Here is a 25,671-nt window from a genome sequence, read left to right as displayed (position 1 = left end):
AGCATGATAATCAGTTTTTGTGGTAAAATGAGGTTAAATGCAGCTGAACGAGAATCTTTTCGAAAGTGACTAAAAATGTTTTTTGTAAATAAACCTAATATAAAAAAAAAAAAAAAAAAATCGTAAATCATTTTGAAAAGGAAGGATTTGCTCGAAGTACAATATATGATAACCTAAAAAGACTTGAAACTGTTCAATCGTTTTCTGATAGAAAGCACCCTGGTCGTCCGACATCCTGGACTAGAGAAAAGAAAGCCGAATTAACGAGACTTGTCAACAATCGAAAAGGGGTCAGTCACAGAAAAATAGCTATTATATTCGGTGTAAATCAATCGACAATTGGTCGTCAGTTAAAAAAAATGAATATTAAATATAGAAAACGTGAAAAGACTCCAAAATACACTATAGAACAACAAATAAAGGCAAAGAAAAGAAGCAGGAAACTAGTTAATCAACTCTATAACACAAAATCGCTTCTAGTCATCGATGACGAAAAATGCTTTTGTTTTGCAGGGGACAACATGCCTGGAAATTCTGGATACTACACAAACAACAAAAAGACATGCCCAGAAAGTGTTCGTTTCATAGGAAAAGTGAAATTTCCAGAAAATTATTAATGTGGATAGCCATATCTGACCGTGGTATGTCCGAGCCATTGTTTCGCACTTCCAAGGCTGTAGCGATCAATTCATCAATCTATATTAATGAATGTTTCGAAAAACAACTTCTTCCATTTATTTACAAGTATTATGGAGACTTTAACTATTTATTTTGGCCAGATTTAGCAAGTTCTCATTATTCTAAAGATTCTCTAAATTGGAGGGACCAATATATTTATTACGTTGATAAAGAATCCAATCGCCCAAATGTGCCTCAAGCACGACCAATTGAAAATTTTTGGGGACATTTGGCACAGAAGGTTTACGAGGGAGATTGGCAAGCTTCAACAGAGCAAGTTTTGATTGATCGCATTAAACTGAAACTACAAGAAATTGATTTAAACTTTTTACAGTCGCATATGAAAGGCGTCAGAGCAAAATTGAGATCAATTGCAGATGGTGGTGTTTTTTCATATAAAAAATGATACATTTTTATTAAAAGATAAATGCTTTATTTAAAAAAAATATAATAGTAGTTTGTTTTTTAATTTATAAATAAGTTATTGACGTTTTTATTTTGTCCGATAACTTCCGCATCACCCGTTATTTATCAGAAAACAATATGTTGTACTTAAAACAGTTTGGTTTTAAAAAAAAATGTTCCACTGAACATACAGTGATTGAAATAGTCAATCAAATAACAAATGCATTATGTACTAAATACTTTAAATTAAGAGTTTTCATTGATCTGTCAAAGGCTTTTGATACTGTAAACCATAACATACTAATAAAAAAACTTAAACATTTTGGAGTAAAAAATAATAACTTACTTTAGTTCAAAAGCTATTTGACCAATAGAATGCAATTCATCTAATATGCGCAAAAACAAACAATTCCATATGCTGTAACTTGTGGTGTCCCCCAGGGCTCTATTTTAGGACCCTTATTATTCTTAGTATATATTAGTGATGTGCCATCGGCTAATGCCGATTGTGGCTAATAATAGGTTTAATGTATTTATTTAAGAGTTTTATAATAATAATAAGGGTTTAAATTACGTATTTAATATGTTCCTCTTCATCAGTAGTGATTCGACCTATTAGCCTATGCTATTGGTAACCAGCAACCGATTAATCGGCTAAATCATTGGCCGATTAATCGGCCGATGGCATCGGTTGATTAATTGGCATTGGTCGATGCATCGGTATTGACTATTAAGCCAAACTAAACAGGTGCATAGGCACACCTTATATATGCAAGATGCATACCTATTATTAAGATATCACCTTTATATACATACATTAAACTCTATAATTAGCCTTAATCGGCCTTTGCCGATGGCACATCACTAGTATATATAAATGATTTAAATTTAGCAACACACTTCTTAAATTGTATTCTTTTTGCAGATGACTCCAATCTTTTTTATTCCCACATATATTGTATATATATATATATACAATATATATGTTTTACGTTAAATTTTGTCAATTAACCAACTCATATTTCTGTTTTACCAAGATCGACCTAAATTATCAACGAGCATTAATTTTTATTAAATTTATTTATTTATTTCGCCGTTTAATAACTTTTACAATTTACAAGGTTTATTAATAAAAAAAACTGGCAGGGCAAGACATTATTTTGTCTTATCACCGAGCCCCAATCGTACGTATTTACAATAGCCGGATAATATATTTATACTTTACAAACTATTTATTAAAAATCATAAATGTAAAAATAAATTACAATTAGTTTAAGAAATACTTCAAGAACAATACTCATGTTAAGAGTAATAATCAAGTAAACAAGAAAAACTGAAAGAAAAGTAAAAAAGAAAAAGAAAAAATAAATTAATTAATTAAAGAGCACGTATTTTCAAGAGCCACACTATATACGTATATTATACAAAGTATTTGTTGAAAAATATGAAAATAAAATTTATAACAATTTGTAATAAAGTAATATGTAAATAAAGAACAAAAAATTCAAAATAAAAGAGTACTTAAATTAAAAAAACCGTTTTATATATGTATATTTTAAAACTAATTTAATTAAAAGTAAAATAAATAACAACTCATTAATAGTTAAGTAAAATGTTGAAGATTTCACCAATAACTTTTAAGATTAGAGGAAACACCATAACTGAAATAATGAAAAAACAAACAAACAAAAAAGTTGATAAATTCTTAATTTTTTAACCTAATTTTAAAAACAAGAAGAATAATAGAAATATCAATTTTGGTAATACTATTTTATTCCAAATATGGGCTGCACAATATGCAATACAATTGATTGAACTTAGTTCTACAAAAAAGTTCATTTAAAAAACTATTATTTCTTAATGTGTATTTATTTATTGGTTTTAAAGAAAAAAGGTCGTTAAAAACAAATAAAGATAAATCGCTTTTTAATATAATAGTAAAACATAAAACATTAAATATGTTCAGTTTATAAACATCTAGAACCTTCATATAATCAAAATAATATTTTGAATGTGAAAAGCGATCCGCATAACTAACTACGCGGATTGCATGTTTTTGACGGCGATATCCTGTAATTTTGACGGCGATAATCTGTAATTTTCTTTTATCCGTACTTCCCCAGGCGATGATTGCATAATTTATATAATTGTGTATAAATGAATAATAGAGTTGGGTTAAGTTTTTTTGTTTAGATAATTTCGAGCTTTGTATAAAATGCCAATATTTTTGGAAATTTTTGTGCTTACATGATCAATATGTTTTCTCCAAGTAATATTCTCATCAAGATAAACACCTAAGAATTTTAAAACAGTATCTCTTTTTATTATAGTTTCATCAATATAAATTTGAAGCATATTACTTGGTAAAAAACGTTTTTTTGCGCAGGAGTGAAAGATAATCCATTTTGTTTTGTTAATATCTAAAGTTAATTTATTAGCTTTGAACCAATTAGAAATGTGATTGAGTTCTTTTTTTGTAGTTGAAAAGAGTTCATAAATATCAGTATGGGATAAGAAAGAGTTAGTATCATCTGCAAACATTATACTTTTTAATTTGGAAGCTTTGTTTAAGTCGTTTACATAGATTAAAAATAGTAGTGGTCTGAAAATAGAACCTTGTTCTATTCTCAGGGGTTCACTTTGCTGACCATCATTACTATACACAAGTTGTTATCGATTTGTTAAATAGCTTTCAAATCATTTTAAGATTGTATTGTTTAAACCATGTTTAATTTTTTGGATTAAAATGCGATGATCGACCGTATCTAGAGCTTTTGATAGGTCAATAACACAAAAACACCTAGCGTATATTGAGATTTTTCAAAAGACTAAAATTTTAGAAAATATAGAAAGAACAGATATGGGACGATAATTACTGATATTGGATCTGTCGCCTTCTTTATGGATAGGAGTAACCCTGGCAAGTTTTAAACGTTCAGAAAAAATACCTTGATAATAAATAGATGCTCTGAAAATTTTAAAAAGAATATTTTATAATTTTCGTAGCAACCTATAACAATATTTCCGTTTATTTTATCTGCACTAGGTGCTTTAGTTTTTTTTAAAGATTTGAAAGCTTTTTCAAACTCATCAAATGATAGTTCGGCAGATAATTCTTCAGAGCAAATACCTTTATCAATAGGTATCAAAAAATCATAAAATGAGGTTTGGGTTTTTGGTATTTTACTTGACAGAGTTGATCCAATTTCAGTAAAATATTTATAGAATTCATGAGCTATTATTTGTGGTTCATACAAGCTATTGTTATCGACTTTAAGCATTTGTGGCCAAGAGCTTGAGCATGTTTTTTGTTTTCCAGTAATTTTTTTCAATACTTGTCAAGTGCTTTTTGAGTCATTTTTAACTTTATTAATTAATTTTGAATAGTAAGTTTTTTTTTATTTTTTCGGGTTTTTTCGAAAAGATTTTTGTAATCTTTGTAAATTTTTTCGCCTGCTGGTGTTTTTGTTTTCAGATATTTTATGTATAACTTTTGTTTAGTTTTGTATGATTTTTTGAATTCTTTGGTAATCCAGGGATTATTAAAATAAATATTTGCTTTAAATGTAATTGTAACAATTAGAAAATTAGATTCGTAAACAGCTGAACGTTTCAAAGAACTTTTCATAAAGGTTGTTTGCGTTTTCATAAAAATTTAAGTGTTTCTAATGTAATAACGAGAGCTGATTTTTGAAAGACTCAATATTTGATGGTTTATAATTGATGGTTTATAACTTTATTTAATTTTTGTTTAGGCGGTTGGTCAGTGTTTATGGTTAGAAAAATAGGAAAGTGATCTGAAATATCTGTTTTTAAGATTCCCAATTTTATATTACTGTTGAACAAGTAAGTGGAAATAATATTATCCAGCAAAGTTGTTGAAATTTTGACTCGGTGATAAGTTTTTCTTAAATACATCTGTTTAAATAATAGCCTTTGATAATGAAATGATAATGAAATAATAAAAGTTCATGTAAACCATATATAATCAAAATGTTTAATTTAACTATAATTTCAACTTGGTATTTGTTTTTACTTTTCCTAATAAAACATGTGTTAATTAATTTGATATTAAATAATTATATTTAAAAAACTTGTCTTCTCTTACTTTTTTCTTTACTCTTTTGTTATCTAAATCCAAAGAAAATGATGCTACTAGGGGTAGATGAGGCAAGATGGTTTTTCTTATAACAACTCAAGAAAAATTATTTCAGTGTGGTACAACCAATTACCACTTTATTTTAGGTGTTGCACCACCTTAAAGAAATTCACCCAAAAGACATTCACCTAAAATCATTAAAAGGTATTTTCTCATCAGATTTAAAAATAATAATAATCTGGTCTGTAGATTTATTTCGTTGTGTTTTCTTTTTCTACCATTATTTTCGTTAAACTTTATTTTTAACTAGCTGTTTACTTAACATTTGAAAATGTTTTACGATCGAAGGTCAATTATTTTAATCTAATAATGTTTAATTATTAGATTAAATTAATTGACGGAAAAATCTTTCTGATATATTGAAAAAACATTTCTGATGCCTTAATACATGCGTCGGAAAATTCATTTTAGAAATACTCATAAAGAAATGCATTTGTTGACTTTATTTCACTAGCTAATATGTCGAGAGAGGTTGCAGAAGACAGAAGAAGTTCGCTTGATTTGTTGATTTGAAATAAAACGTAATACCAAAAAATGATTGATAATAAGAAAGGCTATGTTACAATATATTCCGTCAGCGATTGTACTTCTGTGGCTATTGCCTCACCTCTCTTTTCCCAAGCATGTTCTTCCAATCTTTCGAGCGCCTCTAAGATTTCTTTTAGATAATAGCGAAGTGGTTTAACGGAGTTTACTCTACTTTCCCATCTGGTATCAGATTGTGGTTTGACAGAAATTGCCACGCACGATTTTAAAATTTCCTATCGAGGAGGAGACGATAAAAAGAGTGTATATAACCTTGAAAGAACACCAAAAAAAGAAATTGCACTGATGAATAGCAGTATACCATCGACAATAACAAGATTGAGTGAATGGTTCCAGAAACTTAGCTTGAACACCTTTTACTTTTACTTTCATATTAGCACCATTATCATAAGATTGACCTCGACAGTCTAAAATATTTAAATCCCAACTTTTTGCCTGATTTAAAAATGCATCAAAAAACCTTTTGCCAGTGGTATCATTTACTGTGAGATATCCAAAGAAATTTTCGGAAATGCCGATACCTACTCCAGGAGTACATGTTACTGATCGCAGAATAACGCGATTTCATTTGTTCTTTGTGCGAAACGTCTGGCGTACAATCTAAAATAATAGAATAGTATTTTGCCTTTTTTACCCTAGAAAGGTTTTTGGATTTAATCTCCTTTGCTAAAAGTCTAGTTAACTCGTTCTGTGCGTCATTGCTCAAATAGTGCTTCTTGGTTCCTTTGTCCTGAATTCTTTGCATAAGCTCATTGAGTACTTAGCCAGAAATTCAAACACCCCAAGAAAGTTTCAACAGCTCTTTAAAACAATAGCTGTGTCTGAACCTCGGAATTCAAGATTTCTTGCAGAAAGAAATAATGTCCAGTACCCTTTCTAATATAGTCCTCCATAATATGTGAAGTTGTCCCAAAGTTTGCAACATAGTCCTCCGAAATAGTGAAGTTGTCCCAAAGTTTGCAACAAAAACAAAGCACTTTATTGCTATTCAAAGAATTTATGAGCCATGTCCGTTCAAAGATTTCTTCATTCTTCATCTTGTAGTTACAGGGTTCCCACTATTAAAACTGAGGCTAAAAGTAAGGATTTTAAGGAAACTTGAGGAGATATTTTTCTAATACTTAACGAGATTTGGTCGCGAACGACAATTGGATTTTGTGATTTCCTCCCTGGCTGCAGCTTTTTCTCTTCTCTAAGTGACGTCACTTTTCACTTTTTTTATACCAATAATTATATCGTTAAAAACTTACGAAAGATAATTATAAACTTTTGCAAACTTTCTTTCATTGTTTGTTTTTTATGATATAAAAAACTAACAACGCATAATAATAAAAAAATCAATTCAAAAATACAAAATAAAAGTCCATATGATTATGGCCTTATAATCATAAGGACTTTATAATAAACAAATGTAAAGCTTTACAGTTTTCCAATCCTTTACATTTGTTTCTTTAAAAACGATGCGATTTAATTAAAACAAATAACTTTTTATTTCATAGTACTAAAGCAAAAGTAATAACATATAGCATAGTAATAAAATTATTTATTACCAAGGTAAGCTGTGAATTGCCGAAAACAAGAAAAGATTTATAATTTATAAATAAATAACCTTGAAATATGTAATCTAAATACAAACAATAATATATTCGCATATAATCATAAAATAGGTGACGTAGAGAAGTATACTTCTTCACGCAAAAGGCTGCTGTTTAATGGTTTCTCGTTAACGGTTTGACAGATTTTTATAAAGTTTGCGTTTTATAATAAAATTTTCGGGAGTGTTGAACAATTTTTTTTTTTTTTTTTTGCATTAAAAATATTATTGCTTTTTTTACGCTTGCGTAATTTAGATAATATCGTGATTAAAGTGCCAGGTTTTTTTATTAATAGTAACAGTAACAATATATATTTCAATACTTTTATTATAAAAGTTACAAAAAAAAGTTTTTTCAAAAACTTTTTTTTGTATCTTTTATAATAAAAGATACAAAAAAAAGTTTTTTTGTATCTTTTATTAATATATCCCCTAAAAATGCTACCCCCCCCACCCAATTGGGGAGTGTGGGGAAGCCTAGCTACGGCTCTGTATACTTGGTTTACTTAATTTTATAATATATATAAATGATCATTATATATCATCAAGTTTAACAACCATAAACTTTTGCATATGAAAAATAAATTTTTGTTTCATAAAAGTACTAATTGCTTTTCATTAATATGACAGGTGAATTAAAAAAATACCTCCGTTTGTAGTCTGGTCGCTACATGTAAAAAAAAAAGGAAAACTAAATATTTTTAGTGGACATTCTAATTTTTGTACAGACTTGTTTCCTATAACTTAAGAAGTTTAAAAATCTTTACGTGCCACTAGCAGAGCCGGCGCTAGAGTATTTGGCGCCCTAGGCGATTCTCACACACTGCGCCCCTACCCCCTACCCAACTTACTTCCACAAAGGAATGCTTAAGTTATATTATTATACTTTGTGTTTACATTCGGAAGAATACATACATGCGTAATTATAAAGAAGCGTATATTCGTGTAACTTTATAATATAAAATTAAATAATTTCAAAACTTCCTTTTCGCGCTTTTGTTTTTGCAAATGTAGAAACGAGTTCCGTCAGGTTAATGTTTCTAGCAATATCATGTTCACTTGACAGAATAGCTAATCGAGCAAGTCTTTCTTGCTGATTAGACGTTCTCAAAAATTTTTTTATCAGTTTGAGTTTGGAGAAGCTTCGCTCACCGCTTGCCACGGAAACTAGAAGTATCAAGAGGATTCTTAAAGGTATAACAGTGTTGGAGACACAATCTTTTAGGTTATTTTTTAATATAAAATTTATTAAATCTAGTGGCAATGTACACCTTGCAACTCGTCTTGAAATTGATTTCAGGTCACTACATAGATCAACTGCATCGATATCTTTGGAGTCTTCATGTTGCAAAGCTTTCTCAAGATTCAAGCAATGTTCCATAACTTCTTTGTTAGTTACACTCAGTAAACTGTGAACATCATAGAAAACCAAACAACGAACTTATTGTTTGTATAAAAGTAAATCTTTATTCAACCGATTGTATTGCTGTGTCAAGAATAGCAAATTAAAAGTTTATTTTGAATTTTTTTTGGATCTTGAATAGGTTCGTCATCTCCTTCATACGTAAATTGTTTATTCTTTCTTCTGATACGGGTTGATTCGGGTTCAAAAAGTGCAGGTATCTCTAAACTGACTGAAATTTCAACTGCATCTGCTAGTATTTTCGTAAACTCCATTTCATTTCTGCGATTTACAAGAAACTTCTTTATTTTTTTAAGATTTATGATGCCATGCATATCTAATTCTTTTGCATGAAATTGCTTACTAGCCATATTGATCACAAACAACACGTCGTACCACACAACCAGAGAAACGATAAATTTAAAACTAGAAATAGCGTTTGCAATAAACCGTGTACCTACCCGTGCTGAATTATCATATGCTCCTTTTAAATTTGTGACGTTCGCAATCTCTGCCAGAGCATCGTAGATATCACCAAGTTGATAACGGAGAGGTTTTAAAGCATCAATTCGGCTTTCCCACCTTGTTTCAGTAAGGTTTAACAGTAAGATTAGAAACATGTCGTGTTAAAACTTCGTTGTCGCTGGGAAGTTTTATTTAACAGCATCGTTAACAGCCAAATTCAATGTATGTGTACAGCAAGGTGTAAACAATGCTCGGAAACTGATATCTAAAATTCTTTGTTGGACACCTTTATTTTTCCTCCTCATATTTCTGCTAATGTCATATCCTTGACTGCGTAAGTTTTTAATAGATAAAGACATCTTGCCTAACTGCCTAATGATGGTTTCAGCCATACCAGCACCAGTTGTCTCCTTTAGAGGCATAAAATCTAAGAAATGTTCCTTTATAGATGCTTTTGCTGCAACGCCATTTTCTGGATTTGAAATCACATCCAAAAAGCGAATGATCATAGTCATTTGTTCAACATGACCGCATCAGGTGTGCAATCTATAATTATTGTAGAGTACTTAGCATCACGAGCAGATGTTAGAATTTTTTGTTTGTTTGCATTGGATAAAAGATGAATCAATTCATTTTGTATGTCTTTGCCTAGGTAATGTACATCTGTTTCATTTTCTTTAATCTTTCGAAGATGCTCATCCATAAGTGGGTTAAACAAAGCTAAAAACTCCACAAATTTCACAAAGTTATTAGCAGTGTTCAGTTTCTCATGCGTTCCACGAAAAGAAAAATTTTGCATACCAAGAACTCTAACTAAAGCTATTAGCCGTTTGAAGATTTTCTGCCAATACTGCTCTTCTTTTTTAACAAGACGCAAATGTTCGGCATCAATTGTTTTATTGTATTACAGTCGCAGCTCAAACTCTTTCCATGACTGAAAATTCGCAAGTTCACTGCTTTTCTTATGCCCTGACAGAATTGCGGACATGTTTTTCCAATCATGTGAACCATTGAAAGAAAGAGATGATGCAGTTGTTGTGCTACTGGTAAACAGTTTGAAGCAGATGCAATACACAGAGTCATTACTTACAGAATACTGCAGCCAATGTCTGCAAACTTTATCTCCACTGACAAGCTGGCGGTTGTAATGGTTTTTTGAAAATTTTCTTTGCATACTGCCCTTAGGAAAGTCAAACTGATCAACTTGTTTTGGTCCATGCTCTATCAAAAGTTGTCGCATTTCATCATCAAATACGACCCAAGTAGGCGGATCACTATAGGTAGCATATAGACCAGAGAATTTATCAATTTTATGCACTTCAGATTCTTTGCGTGCTACGTGTATTATATTATGTAATTCAAACTCTTCTGATACTGTCATCTCATCGGCTTCCCTGTCTGCTTCAACTTGATTTTTTAACTCATCTGTGCCATTTTCATTTCTCTGCGGTGAACAAAGGTACTTTAAAAAAGAACCAGCCTGTTTTGTTTTAAACCCTTCATTTGCAGCCCGTCGTTTACGATATTGCGCACCAGACAATATTTTCTTTCTGCCATCGTGGATTGAAATCACAAATGAAACTGCTAAAAATAATAAAAATGATCACCTCGTGCATCTTTAATATTTTTAAATTAAAATATTATTTTAGCTTCTTTATAAAAATTTTAAAGATACATTTTAAAACTTTTAAAGGTCCATAAATATAAATAATAACTCTCTATTAGTATAAAAACACAATATAAATCAGTTAATTTGTTACTATACTACTTCGCAATTGCTATCATAGAATATTTAATTAAAATTAATTTCTTACTATTTCTGAATTGAGACGCCAGCAAAAACAATTTTCTTAATAAAGTTAAACGTGCTAAAATTTTCTATAATGAGTAATGAAAACTTTGCATTGTATTAATTGCTTTAAAATTTCCTTCTGCATAAAGGAAAGAAAAAGAAAATCGCGTCTAATGAAACAAAAGTATCAAAGTTGATTCTTTTGTTTTATTTGACGCGATTTAAAAGATTCAAAATTTTAAAAGGTTCAAAGATATTTGAAAAAGATTTTAGCAATATCTTTAACATATTTATTTTTCATAAAGCTAGTTTTAGTGCCGCCCTTGACGGCCGCCTATTTCGCCTAGTGGTTAAACCGGCCCTGGCTACTAGGAAACTGCTTATAACTTTAGTTAGAGACATATATAGATGCAACTTGTTGAAAAGATTTCAAGTATAAAATGTTGTAAAAATGTATAAAACGTTGTTTATAATCGTTGTTTATAAACCGTTGTTTATAATCGTTATAAACGTTGTTTATAATCGTTGTTTATAAATCGAATACATTAATTTAGCATTAATTTAGTTTTTACAAATTATTGAAAGGGGGTTATCAATTTGTAAAATTAGTTATTTTAAATATAATTACTAAACTCTATGTAATCAAAATTTCACAAATCTTATTAAAAAAACAAATTTATTTATAATTGTTTTTAATATTGTATCAAAATTAAAGTAGTAGTAATTTAATAAATCTAAAAAAAAAAATTTGTTCCCGTTCTTCGTTTGCGTTAAAAATTTACTTTTCAAAAATTGTTTACTAAAAAAACGACTATATGATACACGCATTAGACAATTTAGAGATTATTCATACAAGCAAGCGATTTGAATTTTACGAAAATACTGCACAAACAGAACAAAGATTTCAGAGAGAATGACTTTGTACGATGCTTTTGTTGAATTGATGCTATAGTTGAATAGAAGAATTTGACGGGTCTGTTCAGTTGTGGTCACCAAAATAAGACTATTTTATACATCAATTTTAAAGACTTTCTTATACATCAATACCATTGATAAGAGGAAAATCATTGAGGTTTTTCAAAAAAGATTGAGAATCTGGAAAAAAAGAATAATCCAAAACCGATTGAACAGCTTATCGATCATGACGTACAAGAGATTCGCAGTGAGGTTTTGTCTATGAAATAAAACATACTTTGAATGACCTCCTAATAAAAACGAGTTATTAAGAGTTAAGACTGAAATTCCACCTCTTCTTCGCCAACTTTTTTGCAAAAGTTCTATTTTGTGCTAAATTTAGTAAAAAAGGAGTTGTCAAAACAAACTCTCTTTGTGAAGATGTAATTTATAACGTAACAAACGGCCATCATGGATGCTCTAAACACGTGTTACTAGGGTAAAGTACCAAATAAAAAACTGGATCAAAAGAGTTGGTGAAATGGCTAAGTAAATAAGGACATGGAATTTCCTTTGATGAAGTAAACTATTTAGAAACATCTGTTGCACAAAATCAAATTTTAAAAAGGTTTTGCCCTTCTGTTCTCCAGCCCTCAAAATTTTTTACCTTTGTTTGGGACAACAACGACATAAATTTCGAAACTTTAAACGGAACCTCTATACACGTTACAAATGGTATTGTCATTCAGTTACAAAACCTCGATCAAGTACACGAAAATGGAGTTAACGAATATATCATGGTGTTCCACTCTTCACTAAGTTAAAGCCGATATTTAGAAAGAAACTATTTTGATTTTCTACTATTTTTTTAGTAACCATGCTTCCGTTTTTTATTGACTTTTGTTAAGAGTAAGTTTAAAAATTTTTTAAACTATCGTTTTTCTATAATAGTACGATTACGTTTTTTAACAAGTTCAATGTATAATGACTTACAATCCGTTTCATTAATAAGATCATTACGTGGATAAAGCTTATTGAATTGTGGACAAAATATGCTTACGCCTCCGCTATCCTAATTTTCACGCAGTTTATGCGTAATTAACTAAACCAAGATGTAGTTAATAAAATCAAAATGAACTTTGCTAATCGCATTTACACCATATTTCTGTAAGACAAACAAAGCTAAAAATCATGTTTCATTTCATACAAGAAAAATTCTAAATTTTCAAAAATTTTATCAAAGCTTAGAATGTTGCTAATATATATTTAAAATACCTTTTTCTTTTTTTTAAGATTATTGATTTGCGTACTAAATAGAAATTTAATTTGTCTAAACAATTTGTTTTGATGTCAATATCACTAACACTTTCACAAGAAAATTAAAAATCAAAACTTTCCTCCATTTTTAAGAATAAAAACAAAATGAAAGAAAGAATTTAGATCAAAATTTTTCACTTTTAGTTTGTCGTTCTGTTACCGGCATATTTTACTGCATTACGCTCAATATAATACAATAACTTGTTAATTATTAAAAATAAAGACGTATATCCTTAAGAAAATGTATTAACTTAATAATCGAGTAATACGGCTGTAACACTTCCAGAAATAAAGAAACTTATAAAAGAAATGTTCAAAGAATTTAAAAAGGAAACGGAAGAAATGTTTCAAAAGCAAGAAAAAGCAGTTCTCGATATTATTGGCGCTGACATCAAAATAACAAATGATAGATTTGAAAAGGTAGAGAAAAATATTGATGGAAATGCAATTAACATAAATAAATTAACAAAAAATTAGAAGATATAAAGGTAAGCCTTTATTTTAATGAAGGACTTATCGACGAAAAAAAAATTATTCACAACAAATATCTAGATAAAAAAATTGAACATACAAAAATAGATAATGTATTAAAAGAAAAACAAAGAAACCTAGAAGATTGATCACGTGATTGATCACGCCGAATCTTGGGATTAATGAAATTTACGAAAAGGATAAAGAATATGGGGGAGGGGGGAGGGGATACCGAAAAAAAAGTCCAAACATTCTTCTCCGAAAAAGTTGGACTAAAAGATGTCGAAATTGAGAGAGCTCACCGCACTTGACGAAAAAACGATGGACGACCAAGGACTATAACACTAAATTTTCAGAAATACCGAGACAAAGTAAGAATATTGAAGGATTACTAAGTATGGTGTCCCACAGGGTTCTGTTCTAGGACCTTTACTGTTTTTAATATATATTAACGATCTGCCTCACTCTATAAATAATTCGATTGTTCATCATTTCGCTGAGACACTAATCTTCTATGCATAAATAAATCACTCGCGGAGCTTTGTAAAAAAGTTAATTCAGATCTCCATCATTTTTGTCATTGGTTAAATAGTAACCGTCTTTCCCTAAATATTATTAAAACTGAATTTATTATTTTTCACCCTCCAAAAAAAATTATTGATAATAATAATGTGAAAATTAGAATTAATGGTAAAAGACTTTTCCCATCTAAATATGTAAAATACCTCGGCCTATTTCTTGACAAAAACCTACCATGGTACTATCAACAAATTCAATTAAATAAAAAAACTCCCACGTGTCAATAGTATGCTGTCATTAATACGACACTATGTTTCCCAACATGTTTTAACATCAATTTACTATTCCTTGTTCTCCTCACATCTAAGTTATTGTTGTACTGTTTGGGGTCAAAAAGATAGTTTTCTATTACATCGTAAAAACAGTTTAAAACGCACTTCCTTAAAAATTATGACATTTTCTTCCTTACAATCTAATATCGAAAATAGGCTTTCTGAATTCAAAGTTCTAAAATTTCAAGATCTTGTAAAGCTTTATAATTGTTTCTTTGTGTTTGATTTTCTTCAAAATAAACTACCAAATTCCTTCAATAATTTTTTTATTAAAACAAGTGACACACACAAATATTACACGCGAAATACTGAAAGTTTTAACTTGCACACTTTTTCAACACTATTAAATACGGCAAGCGCTCTATAAAACATCAATGTATTTCTACTGGAACCAAATAATACTATTTATAAAAAAAAAGATTTTAACTAAATACCCTATTATTACCAACATTCTTCTTCTAAATCAAAACCAAATTAAGAAATTTTTATTTGAGTATATATTTAATGAATATTATCTGAGAATATATTAGAATTATCTGAGAATATATTGAGTTTATATTTAAAGAATATTATCTGATTATTTATTTAATGAATATATATTGAGTATACATTTAATGAATTTTATCTTTTATTATTATTATTTTTTTTAAATTAATGTATTTATAAAACTATTATTATTTTTATTTTATACTGTCTTTTTTAACTCTACTAATATTACTATTATCATTAATTTATCTTTGTTTTTAAATCTTATTAATATTATTTATAATGATAAAATTGTAGTAATAGTTTTATGATTATTGTCCTAATTTTTGCAATTGTTATGTTTATTTTATTAATCACTGTCATAGTTATAAACTTTACTATAACTATTTTTACCATTGTTTTTATCATCAGTTATAATTTTTAGTAAAGTTATCATGATATAGTTACTATTTGTTTTTGTATTCACATTATTAATACTATTATTTTTATTATATTATTATTGCAATTATTAATATCATCTTTATTTATTAGTGCTTTATTTTCCTTTCTTTCTTTTTTTTTTTTTTTTCAATTTTTTTTTTTTTATTTATAATTCTTTCTGTGTTTTATTTTTTTGTGTGTTTTGTTATGTTTTTTTTAGGTGCGACTCCATTGACTAGTTTTTAGCTATATGAGTGACACCTAACCTTATTTATGTGAGTTTATAAAATATTATTGTAAATTTTCATATTTTATGGTTAAATTAATGGATAGGATTCGTTTTGACTCAAAGGCACGAATACGTTTGTTAATGAAGACTTTTTTCGAGAAACCGTCGCTATTTGAAAAAAAAATTGTTTGCTAAAGTAAAAGAAAGCCGATTGAAAGGTGAAAGTGTTTCGGTTAGATATGACAAAATTGTTTATATTAAAAATTTTTTTAAAAGCAACTTTAACCAATAATTTTATGGGCATTCTTAAAAAGATACCTTAAATAAAATATAATAATCATGGCTACAAATAAAAACTTTGAATCTCGTGTATTTAAATTTGAAAAAACGAATTACTCAAATGAAAACTTAGACTCCGGTAAAAAATTTTCTCACAACAATTTTTCAGATCGTTCATATTACTTTCCTAGCCAACTAAAAGGTTTTCTTATTAAAAATGAGAGTGAAAAAAATAGTAATCAAATTTATAAAGTTTTCAAATATTATTAAAATTTAAAATTTCGAAAAACTTTTAAACTTATTAAAAGAAACTGAACACGTTTTTAATATAATTTGTTAACGGAAACTTGGACTTATTTTGAAGAACTAATTTGTCATCTACCATTTGAATATAATTTCAATGGAACTCAACGCCGTTAATGCAAGTCTTAAACTTTTTTGTCTTGTTTGTTCTCGGTGATAACAAACATATTTTTTTCCGGTCTGCAACATTTGTTTTTAAACAATATGATATGTTAAGTTTTAAAAGATATGTTAAGTTTAAACAATATCTTTATATATTGTTTAAAACTTAACATATCTTTTGCGATGGAGTATGAAAATATGTATATATATTTTCTACAAAAAAATAAAAAATATATATATTCAAATAAAAAATATATATTAATCTATGATAATTTAAAGACCGGAATTTTAGTTGAATAGTTTTATGGCATTATAAAACAGGGATGGCTTATATCACAGTAATGTTTGAATTTTGAGCTTAGACTTTTAAATAAACCTTAAGAGGTTTAACTTTAAAAGTCTAACTAGTCGTATGTCAATTTGTGTGTTCTTCACACTCATACTAATAAAAACTTTCATATAAAATGGAAAAAACAGACTTTAAACTTGAAATAACTAATTTTTTTTGACCTTTAATACGTTTGCAGACATATGACTGGTTAGAAATTAAACATATAACTTAAAACTTGTTTGAAAAAGTTGTTTTCTCAGTATAATGTTTTATCTTCATTGAGAGCAGCACTATTTTATACCAAGATATGGTCCATCAACTATAAAGCAAAATTTTATATCTAAACTTGAATAATTAAAAAAAAATTTAACTTTGTTTGATTTTAGACAAACTAAAGCGCTAGGAGAAAAAAAAACTTTTTTTTCTAAAATTTATTCGGGTTAAAAAAATGCAGCGAAACATAACATTATTATAAAAACGCAAAATTCGTGTATTTTCCATGCATTAACCGCGTTGAGAGTGGAAAACAAATAAGCGCGGCGATGGTTTTAATTTATGCTTACGAAAATTATGAGCATTGTTTTAGAAATGATTTTAGCGTTTCTAACTGCGAAAAAGAAAATGTAACTATTGAAATTACTAACAATAAAAAAAAAAAGAATTACTAGGCTGTTATTATCGGCAACCTGACGGTTGTAAAAACCTTATCATGTTTTTATAACGAATCATTAAAAGAGGTGCAGTTGAAAAAAGCAAAACTTTATAATTGAAGATTTAAGCATGAATTGTTTTCTTTATAATGATAATCTTAAAGTTAAAAATGTTTAACTTTTTAGGATGCTATTTTTGAAACGGGTTCAATGTTTTTAACCCAGCAACTCTAATAGATAATATAATAATTTCAGATATTTTCAATAATGGTTTAAAAGTAGGTATTTTGCGAACCAATATATCAGATCATTTCCCTATATTCCTAATACAAACTCTGAAAAAACTATAACCACACAAAAAGTAATTCGAAAATGCATTTATAATGAGGCCAATCTTAAGTTATTTAAAAATCAACTATCATTACTGCACTGGAATAACATTAATTTTAATGATAATGCTAATAAATATTTTTTCAAAACATTTTTTTCTGTATACGATGCTAATTTCCCAATGGTTGAAAATAAAATAACAACTAAGAGTTGCAATACACCCTGGATTTCCAAAGGGTTCAAAAAATCGTCCAAGATTAAAGAAAAACTATATATAAATTTTTTTTAAACAAAAACACCTACAAGTGAAAAAGTTTCTAGAAACAAGGACAAAAATCTATTTAAAAAAATTCGCAAAATCTTAAAAAAAAAAAATTACTCCTAATTACTAAATACATTTAAAAATGATACAAAACGCACATGGCAAATAATGAAAGAAATTATTGGAAAAAAAAAATCATGTTTAGGTTTTCTGCCACAAATGGTTAAAGTCGATAACAAAAGTTTATATGAATTTAAAACTATTGCTCAAGAATTTTACAAACTTTTTATCGATATAGGTTCAACACTGTCCAAACAAATCCCTGAAACCAAATCTTCATTTACCAATTTTCTTGTACCCATGGGTAATTGGATTGGTTCAATTGAGTTGTCTTCTGAATTATTGTTTGAAGAGTTTGAAAGAGCCTTCGAATCATTAAAAAAAAATAAAGCAATTGGATCAGATCAAATAAATAGAAGCGTTATTATAGATTGTTTTGAACAGCTAAAAATTGTTCTTTTTAGAGCTTCTATTCATCAAAGTGTATTCCCCGAACAATTAAAAATTGCTAAAATTACTTCTATTTTCAAAGACGGGGACAAATCAATTATTAATAACTATTGCCCTATTTCTCTTCTTTCCACATTTTCAAAAATTCTAGAAAGAATTATATGTAACAGAGAACAAATTACTTTACATTTATCAAATCGGTTTTATGAAAATATTTATATACTCTGAACATGTGATTCACAATATTTGTTAGGACTTTTTATTGACCTATCAAAAGCTTTTGATACAGTTGATAACCAAGTTTTAATCTATAAACTTAAACACTATGAAATAAAAAATAAAGTTTTAAAATGGTTTGAAAGTTATTTGTCAAATCGTAAACAATTTGTTCCGAGTAATGACGGAACACCACTTGTTTTTCTATCTCATGTGGAGTCGCACAAGATTCCATTTTTGGGCCACTTCTTTTCCTAATTTGTATTAATGATTTAAATAAAGCCTCTAAACTTACAAGTATTATGTTTTCAAATGATAATAACTTATTCCTATTTAACAGCGACATCTTTGAACTATTTAAAACAATGAGCAAAGAATTTAGACATCTATCGAGTTGGTCTAAGTGTAATAAGTTAACTCTAAACACTAATAAAACAAAGTTATTCCATTCGCTTTCCAAAAAGCGGTTGTTGCCATTAAACTTACGTAAATTTTTATCGATCAAGTTGAAATAAAAAGGGATTCCGTAACAAAATTTTTAGGTGTTTATCTTGATGAAAACAACACTTGGAATCGCCATATCGACTACATAAGCACTAAAATTTCAAAAAACATAGGAGTTTTATATAAAGCATAAACCTACCTCAATAAGAAAATTTTAGTCAAACTTTGTTATTCATTTATAAACAGTTATCTAAGTTATGCTAATATTGTCTTGGGTGGTACAGAAAAAAGTAAGGTCTTTATCGCCGTCAAAAACATGCTATCCGTTTAATCTGCTTTGCAAATCGCTTTTCTCACGCAAAACATTATTTTATTGAAATAAGAATTTTAAAATATATATGAGCTAAATATGTATAATGTTTTATGCTTTGTATACATGTGGAAAAATGAGTTGGGCCTATCTGTCTTTAAAGATATTTATACTCCGAATCCTATCAACAAATATAATTTGAGAAATACTGATTTTTTAAACTTAAAAAAAGTTTAAAACCTTTATGCCAAACGAACTTTAATCAATTTTGTATTGCCTATCGGGTACCACACCTTTGGAATAAAATTGTCGAATTTTGACTTTGAACTACCCATTACTTTTCGCCTTTTTGAAAGTAAATTAAAACCCCTAATTTCATTAGATGACATATTATGTTATTATTAATAACTAGCTGTACGGAAAATACGGGTCTTAATAAATCTATTCCACACCAACCTTTTCTATGCTTATCCTTACTTCGATAGTTTTTAGTAAGTAGTAAAAAAATAATTAAATACATGTCGTCACTGAAACTGCAAAACCTCGTAACAGCCACATTTGACCTATTACTGTTTATGATGCAAAACGTTTCTATAAAGTGGTATACATGTACTTGCAAAACTTTGTAACAGTTTGGCCATTGAGATGGTCTCAATTTGTCATGTGACAAAAACATTTAGTTGGATTGGCTATGAATATGAAAGCAAAACCACTTATCATCAAAATTACTAAAAAATTACATACGAGGTTTTGTGGTTTCAGTGACAATATAGAAAAACTTATTGTTTCCTTTTTAAAGATTTGAAATAAAAAACATTCTATTATAATTAACTTTTAAACGTTTAAACGTTTCGGTAGCCGTTTCGTGAATCGCTATTTATCAATGGATTGGATATTAGTACCTGTCTAAATATTATTTAGAATACCCGCTTGAAATATGTTAACTAATTACCATCGGTATAAAAAGCTTCAAAAAACATGAGGAAATAGACTTAAATACGTGGAATAACGGACTTACCAGGGCCCGTATGATACTGGTTATGGTATTCCACACCGACCACTTTAATAATTTCGCTTTATTTTTAAAATTTTTAAAAAGGGGCAAAGTATAAAAATCTTTATTTTGAGTTAACGATTAATGTTCAATACTTTATTGTAAACTTATTGTAAACTTCTATAAGAAAATTAAAAAAAAAAACGGGGACAGACCTTATTATTTTTTTCTTTAATAAGTTTCTATTTACTTTTTTTTTAGACCATCTGCAGCTTGTTAGGACTCTTGCCCCGTTAATTTTGAAGAAAATTAAAGTTTGCATATGAAATCTACTATCTATAAGTAAGTTGTCTCTTTAATGTGTACTAAACGCACAGACTAATTACGTAAGCATTTTAATAACATAAGTACATCTATCGTGACATAATGTCATAAACGCGCATATTATGCGCAACAAATTTCCAACAGTATTTCCATGTTTTTAGAAATTTTTTAAAAACTTTTTGATGTTTTTAGAGATTTTAAAGAGCTTTTTAAAAAAACTCGCTCTGTTTCGTTTGTTGTAGTTATAATAACTTTTAATATGTTATGCATATAGTATCTAAAGGCCTTTGAAAATGTTTTACTTGTATTCTAGAAAATTAAAAAAAGATTTTAAACATCAAAATTTAGTGTGTAAGCAACAGGATTTAAACCCATGCGAAGCACTTCAACCACTTTGGGATGCTGTATCATCTTTTAACAGTTTAATAAACAAAAGACTTATTAAACCTTATAAAACATAAAGCATATACCGGGTTTTGCATCCATTTAAAACAAACATGACATCCATTTAAAACAACCATGACATTCATTTAAAACAATCTTGATTTTCTATAAAAACATTTAACGCATGCGCAATCTTAACATCCCATATTCAAAAAAAAAATGGTTTTATTTATATATTTATTTATTTAATATTATATAAATTTATTTTTATTAATATTATATTAATTTAATGAAATTTATTATAATTTTAAATGTGTGTAAGCCTTACTTACCGGGTTTTGCATCCATTTAAATTAATTAAAATAAATTAATGTAATATTATTAATAATAAATTTACATGATATTATATAAATATATAAATAAAGCCTTTTTTTTCGAATAATGCAGAATGTTGAGAATTCGCATGCGTTGAATGTTTTAAAAAATCACGATTGTTTTATTTGATTGTCACGATGTTTCATGGTTGTTATAAACGAATATGTCATGGTTATTTTAAATGGATGTCATGTTTGTTTTAAATGAATGAAAACCCGGTTAATGCTATAAATCAAAATTAAGGAGATATTGCCGCAAAGAAATTTTCAAGTAAGAAGTCCGTAGGGTCTTATCACAGAGCACTGCGGAAGAGCATTTAATAGGAAGTTCGCTCCTCCTTCCCAACGATGTCGCAAAACTTGCTCAGAGGTGGAGTTTGAACCACGGATCTCACGTTGGTGAGGCAAATGCGCTACCACTGCGCCACGGCTGCTCATAATTATAATAAAGATATTTGTATAGAGTTTCGTTCACATAGATAAAATACAAATTATTACGGATTGTGGTTTCAAAAAAATGCCTAATAGCTTTGTGAAATAAAAGATATTCTTTAGTTACATATTTATTACCAAATTAACAAAAAATAACATTTTTCAATAGTTTTCAATTGTATGTCTATTGAACAAACACGTCATTTGAACAACTTTAAAAAGATTTAACCATATCTGGTAATTTTTCTCCAAGTCTAATAACATCTGAAAGAATTTTCTCCGATGTAGTTACATCTGAAAAAAATTTTAAATGTAACTACATCTGGTTAAAATAATGCATCGTTAGTTAATATTTTTTTCCAGATATAATCACATCTAAAAAAAATACTATATGTAATATATTACATCTGATTAAAATAATGCATTATTAGTTAATTTTTTTTCCAGATGTAGTTACATCTGAATAAATTTCGATTTGTAATAACATCTGGTTAAAATAATGCATTATTAGTTAATTCATCTTAAAAATAGCTTCATCTTAAAATCTACAGATGTAGTTGCACATATATTATTACACTTTGATAATTTAAAAGATGTAACTACATCTGTAATATTTATTTAATTTTTACACAGATGTTATTAGACACCAATAAAATTTTAGATGTTGTTGTACAGATGTTATTAGACATCAATGAAACTTCAGATGCTGTTGGACAGATGTTATTATACCTCATTATATTTACAGATCTTGTTGGACAAATGTTATTAGACATGGCAAAAACTGATGTTGTTACCCTGACCCTTTTAATGGTTATCAAAATTCTGTCATTGTTGGGCACTCGGTTTAGAATGATTAACGGGGGCGTGGTAAAATAGCTGTAAAAACTTTTAAAAATCTTAAATTTAATAAAATACCTTACTTCAAATATAAAATTAGAATTTTCAATTATGTTTTTAATAAAAATATATTTATTAAACCCCCTTACTGTTATAAAAAAGTTAACGTCGCCGCGTGGCAAGTTCAAATCATCAGCTTACCTTTTTTTGTTGTTGTTGTCATTTAAAATGTAAAACAAAACAACTTTCTTTCTTTCAAAACAAACTTCTTTTTTCAAAAGTGTTTAATTTTGTATTTTAGAAAAATCGAAACAGATTTAAAAAAAACTCGCGAGTAGTAGGAATCGAACCAGGGCTTCCGCATTAGAAACTCAGCGTGCTAACCGCTCGTGGTTAGCATAAATGAAATGATGAATGAATAAATGAAAGTTTTAAAAGTATGTAATAAATAATGACTTTATAAAACGGAAATAAGTGCTACTGATCAAATCTTAAGAAGATGTTGCCGCAGTCCAATTTTCAAGTGAAAGTAAAACTACAAAGCTTGATATATGTTTTAGTATGTTTTAGCATTACATAATTTTAAGTTTACGTAAGTTAAATATTTGCATACACTTTCGTTGACTTTGTTTATAAAAAAAAGTGCGGCGACTCTTTCTCGCTATTACCTCGGTTGCAATGGCTGCCAAGAGTACTGTGTCAAACACGCTCGAATGAGTACTGCTATTAAGTTCCTTATTATATTATAATATGAATATGAATTAATAACTTTGCCTTTATTTACATTTATATAAAGTTTATTCTTACTTATTTTGTTGGTTGTTGTACTTTTTACTTAACATTTTATTATATTTTGGTACGTATACGTTATTATAAAATATTGGTGAGTAGATCCCCGTGATCTCTCTTTTGGTTATATACTTTGTAGAAGTTTAATACCTTTGTTAAATACTTGTTTGAACTTATTTAAGGTTCTGACGACAAGAAACTTTAATCTTCTTCCAGATACTTTGTTTTTTATTTTTTATATCGTTTATCAAAAAGTTGTGAAAGTTTATAATTTTAATTTTTGGCAATATATAATTGAAATACGACCAAAATGTAAAAAAATAAAATAAAAATAAAAATCATTGTTTCTGAAATAATATCTTCTTTAATAAAAATATCAGAATGAATATTTTGTCTTGATAGTTAAGCAATTTTATTATGGTTCCAGTTTCACTTGGGGCTATTTTTTTTTGTAATTTTCGATTCTTATTATTGTTTCTAAAAATAATATTAAAAAATATTCAAGAAAAGCTCATTTATTTATTTCTTGGAGCTCATTACCATTTAGTTACAGAATTGGTTAAATTGGTTGAGATTTACGGGTTCTACAAAGTTTTTCAAATAAGGTGAATTCGAAAAAAGTTTTTCTCTTTTTAAACGGAGAAAAAAATTATTTTTGTCCATTATTTTTATTGGGTTGTCTTTTGTTTAATATTAATTACCTTTGCTGTTATTTTATTTTTGAGGTGCTTTCTTTTTAAATATTATTGTTGCTGTTTAATTTTTTTTTTAAGTATTCTATATATTTTACTGACGTAAATTCCATTAACTAGCTTTTTTTTTAAAAAAAAAAACAACACGTTTTAGGTATTCATTAATAAGGTTTCATTTAGTATTTTTAAAAAACAAGTTGCTTTTTTTTTTATTTCAAAATTCATTATTGAAAGTTTATCTTTTGTTTAAAATGAAGTTTTAACTTATAAAATCAGGGCTTTTTTTTATATACTGACAACATTATCACTTTTTTTATATATTGACAGCCATTTTGTATGATGTCATCTTAATTATAATCTTTTTGTTGTACACTTGTTGAGTTTTATTACCAGAGTTTTGGATTCTTTTATTAGGTTATCGTCAAAGTATTTATTTAAATCTGTAAAAATATTGTTTCTTGAATATTTCTTTTTATTTTAAAGTAAAAATAATTGTATTTGATTTGATATTTCTAAAGTTATGAATACCAAAGCAAATTCTTAACTGTAGTACTGAAATGTGATACCTTATTTTAGTTATGAGGAAAAAAAAGGACTTGTTACCACAAAAAATTGCTTAAATCAGAGCACTATTAGTAAATACTATTTTTTCTCAACGAGAAATTGCCAGAAAATGTGGTATTTCGCGGGTTTCTGTACAAAATATACACATAATATGGCTAATATGGAGAACTTGATGCCAAAGAGAGTTGGTAAATGTGGAAAGAAGAGAATCCTAGTACCACGTGAGAAAAGAATACTTACCAAGATTGTTCTAGAAAATAGACAGGCCACCAACAATGAAAAAACTAATAAGCTGGACCAATCTGGAGTCAAAATGTCAAAGAGAGCGGTTCAACGTCGCCTACACGATCTTAGTTACATTTACAACGTCCAGCTAAGAAGCCTAAACTAACATCAAAAATGATGCAAAAAAGGCTGGAGTGGACAAAAAAGTATAGGAATTTAACAGAAGAAAATTGGAAATTGTTAAAATTAATTTAGAAGTGTCTAAAATATTCATTTTCTTACACCAAACTTTAAATATTCACTTAACAATCTTTGTATAATATTTTAAGGTATGTTTTTGCAATAAGAGTACTTTCCATGTTTTAACAAAGAAGGCTCAATATGTAAAAAGAAAAAAAGGAGAAAAATATTTACTGGACTGCATCAACTGTTAAACACCCCACCTCTGTGATAATCTAGTCAGTGATATGTGGAAGGGGAATGGGAAGGCTCTATATTGTAGAGGGAATAATGAATCAGTTAAAATATAAAAAAGTCCTGGAACAAAGATTGTTGCCACAATTGGCAGAATGGTTTAGACCAGGTGAAAAAAAAATCTTCATGCAGGACG

The 25,671-nt window shown here is 28.2% G+C and overlaps 3 protein-coding genes across 3 annotated transcripts; 1 reads left to right on the top strand and 2 right to left on the bottom strand.

Annotated features, from left to right (window-relative positions):
- Positions 1-616: 616 nt before the first annotated feature.
- Positions 617-1,084, top strand: LOC136091018 (uncharacterized). The gene has a single exon (XM_065818002.1). The coding sequence runs from the start codon at positions 617-619 to the stop codon at positions 1,082-1,084; it is 468 nt and encodes a 155-aa protein (XP_065674074.1).
- A 7,789-nt stretch (positions 1,085-8,873) lies between these two features.
- On the bottom strand, positions 8,874-9,404 carry LOC136091017 (uncharacterized). Its single transcript, XM_065818000.1, has one exon. The coding sequence runs from the start codon at positions 9,402-9,404 to the stop codon at positions 8,874-8,876; it is 531 nt and encodes a 176-aa protein (XP_065674072.1).
- Positions 9,405-10,153: 749 nt separating this feature from the next.
- Positions 10,154-14,479, bottom strand: LOC136091016 (zinc finger MYM-type protein 5-like). Its single transcript, XM_065817999.1, has 2 exons — positions 14,449-14,479; positions 10,154-10,833 (listed from the first exon to the last, which is right to left on the bottom strand). The coding sequence occupies exons 1-2, from the start codon at positions 14,477-14,479 to the stop codon at positions 10,154-10,156; spliced, it is 711 nt and encodes a 236-aa protein (XP_065674071.1).
- Between the last annotated feature and the right edge of the window lie 11,192 nt (positions 14,480-25,671).

This window comes from Hydra vulgaris, chromosome 14 (assembly GCF_038396675.1).
Source record: "Hydra vulgaris chromosome 14, alternate assembly HydraT2T_AEP".
In the NCBI taxonomy this organism is placed as follows: Eukaryota; Metazoa; Cnidaria; class Hydrozoa; order Anthoathecata; family Hydridae; genus Hydra; species Hydra vulgaris.
Note: the sequence above shows the minus strand (reverse complement) of the source record. Positions and strands in the feature narration are given on the sequence as shown.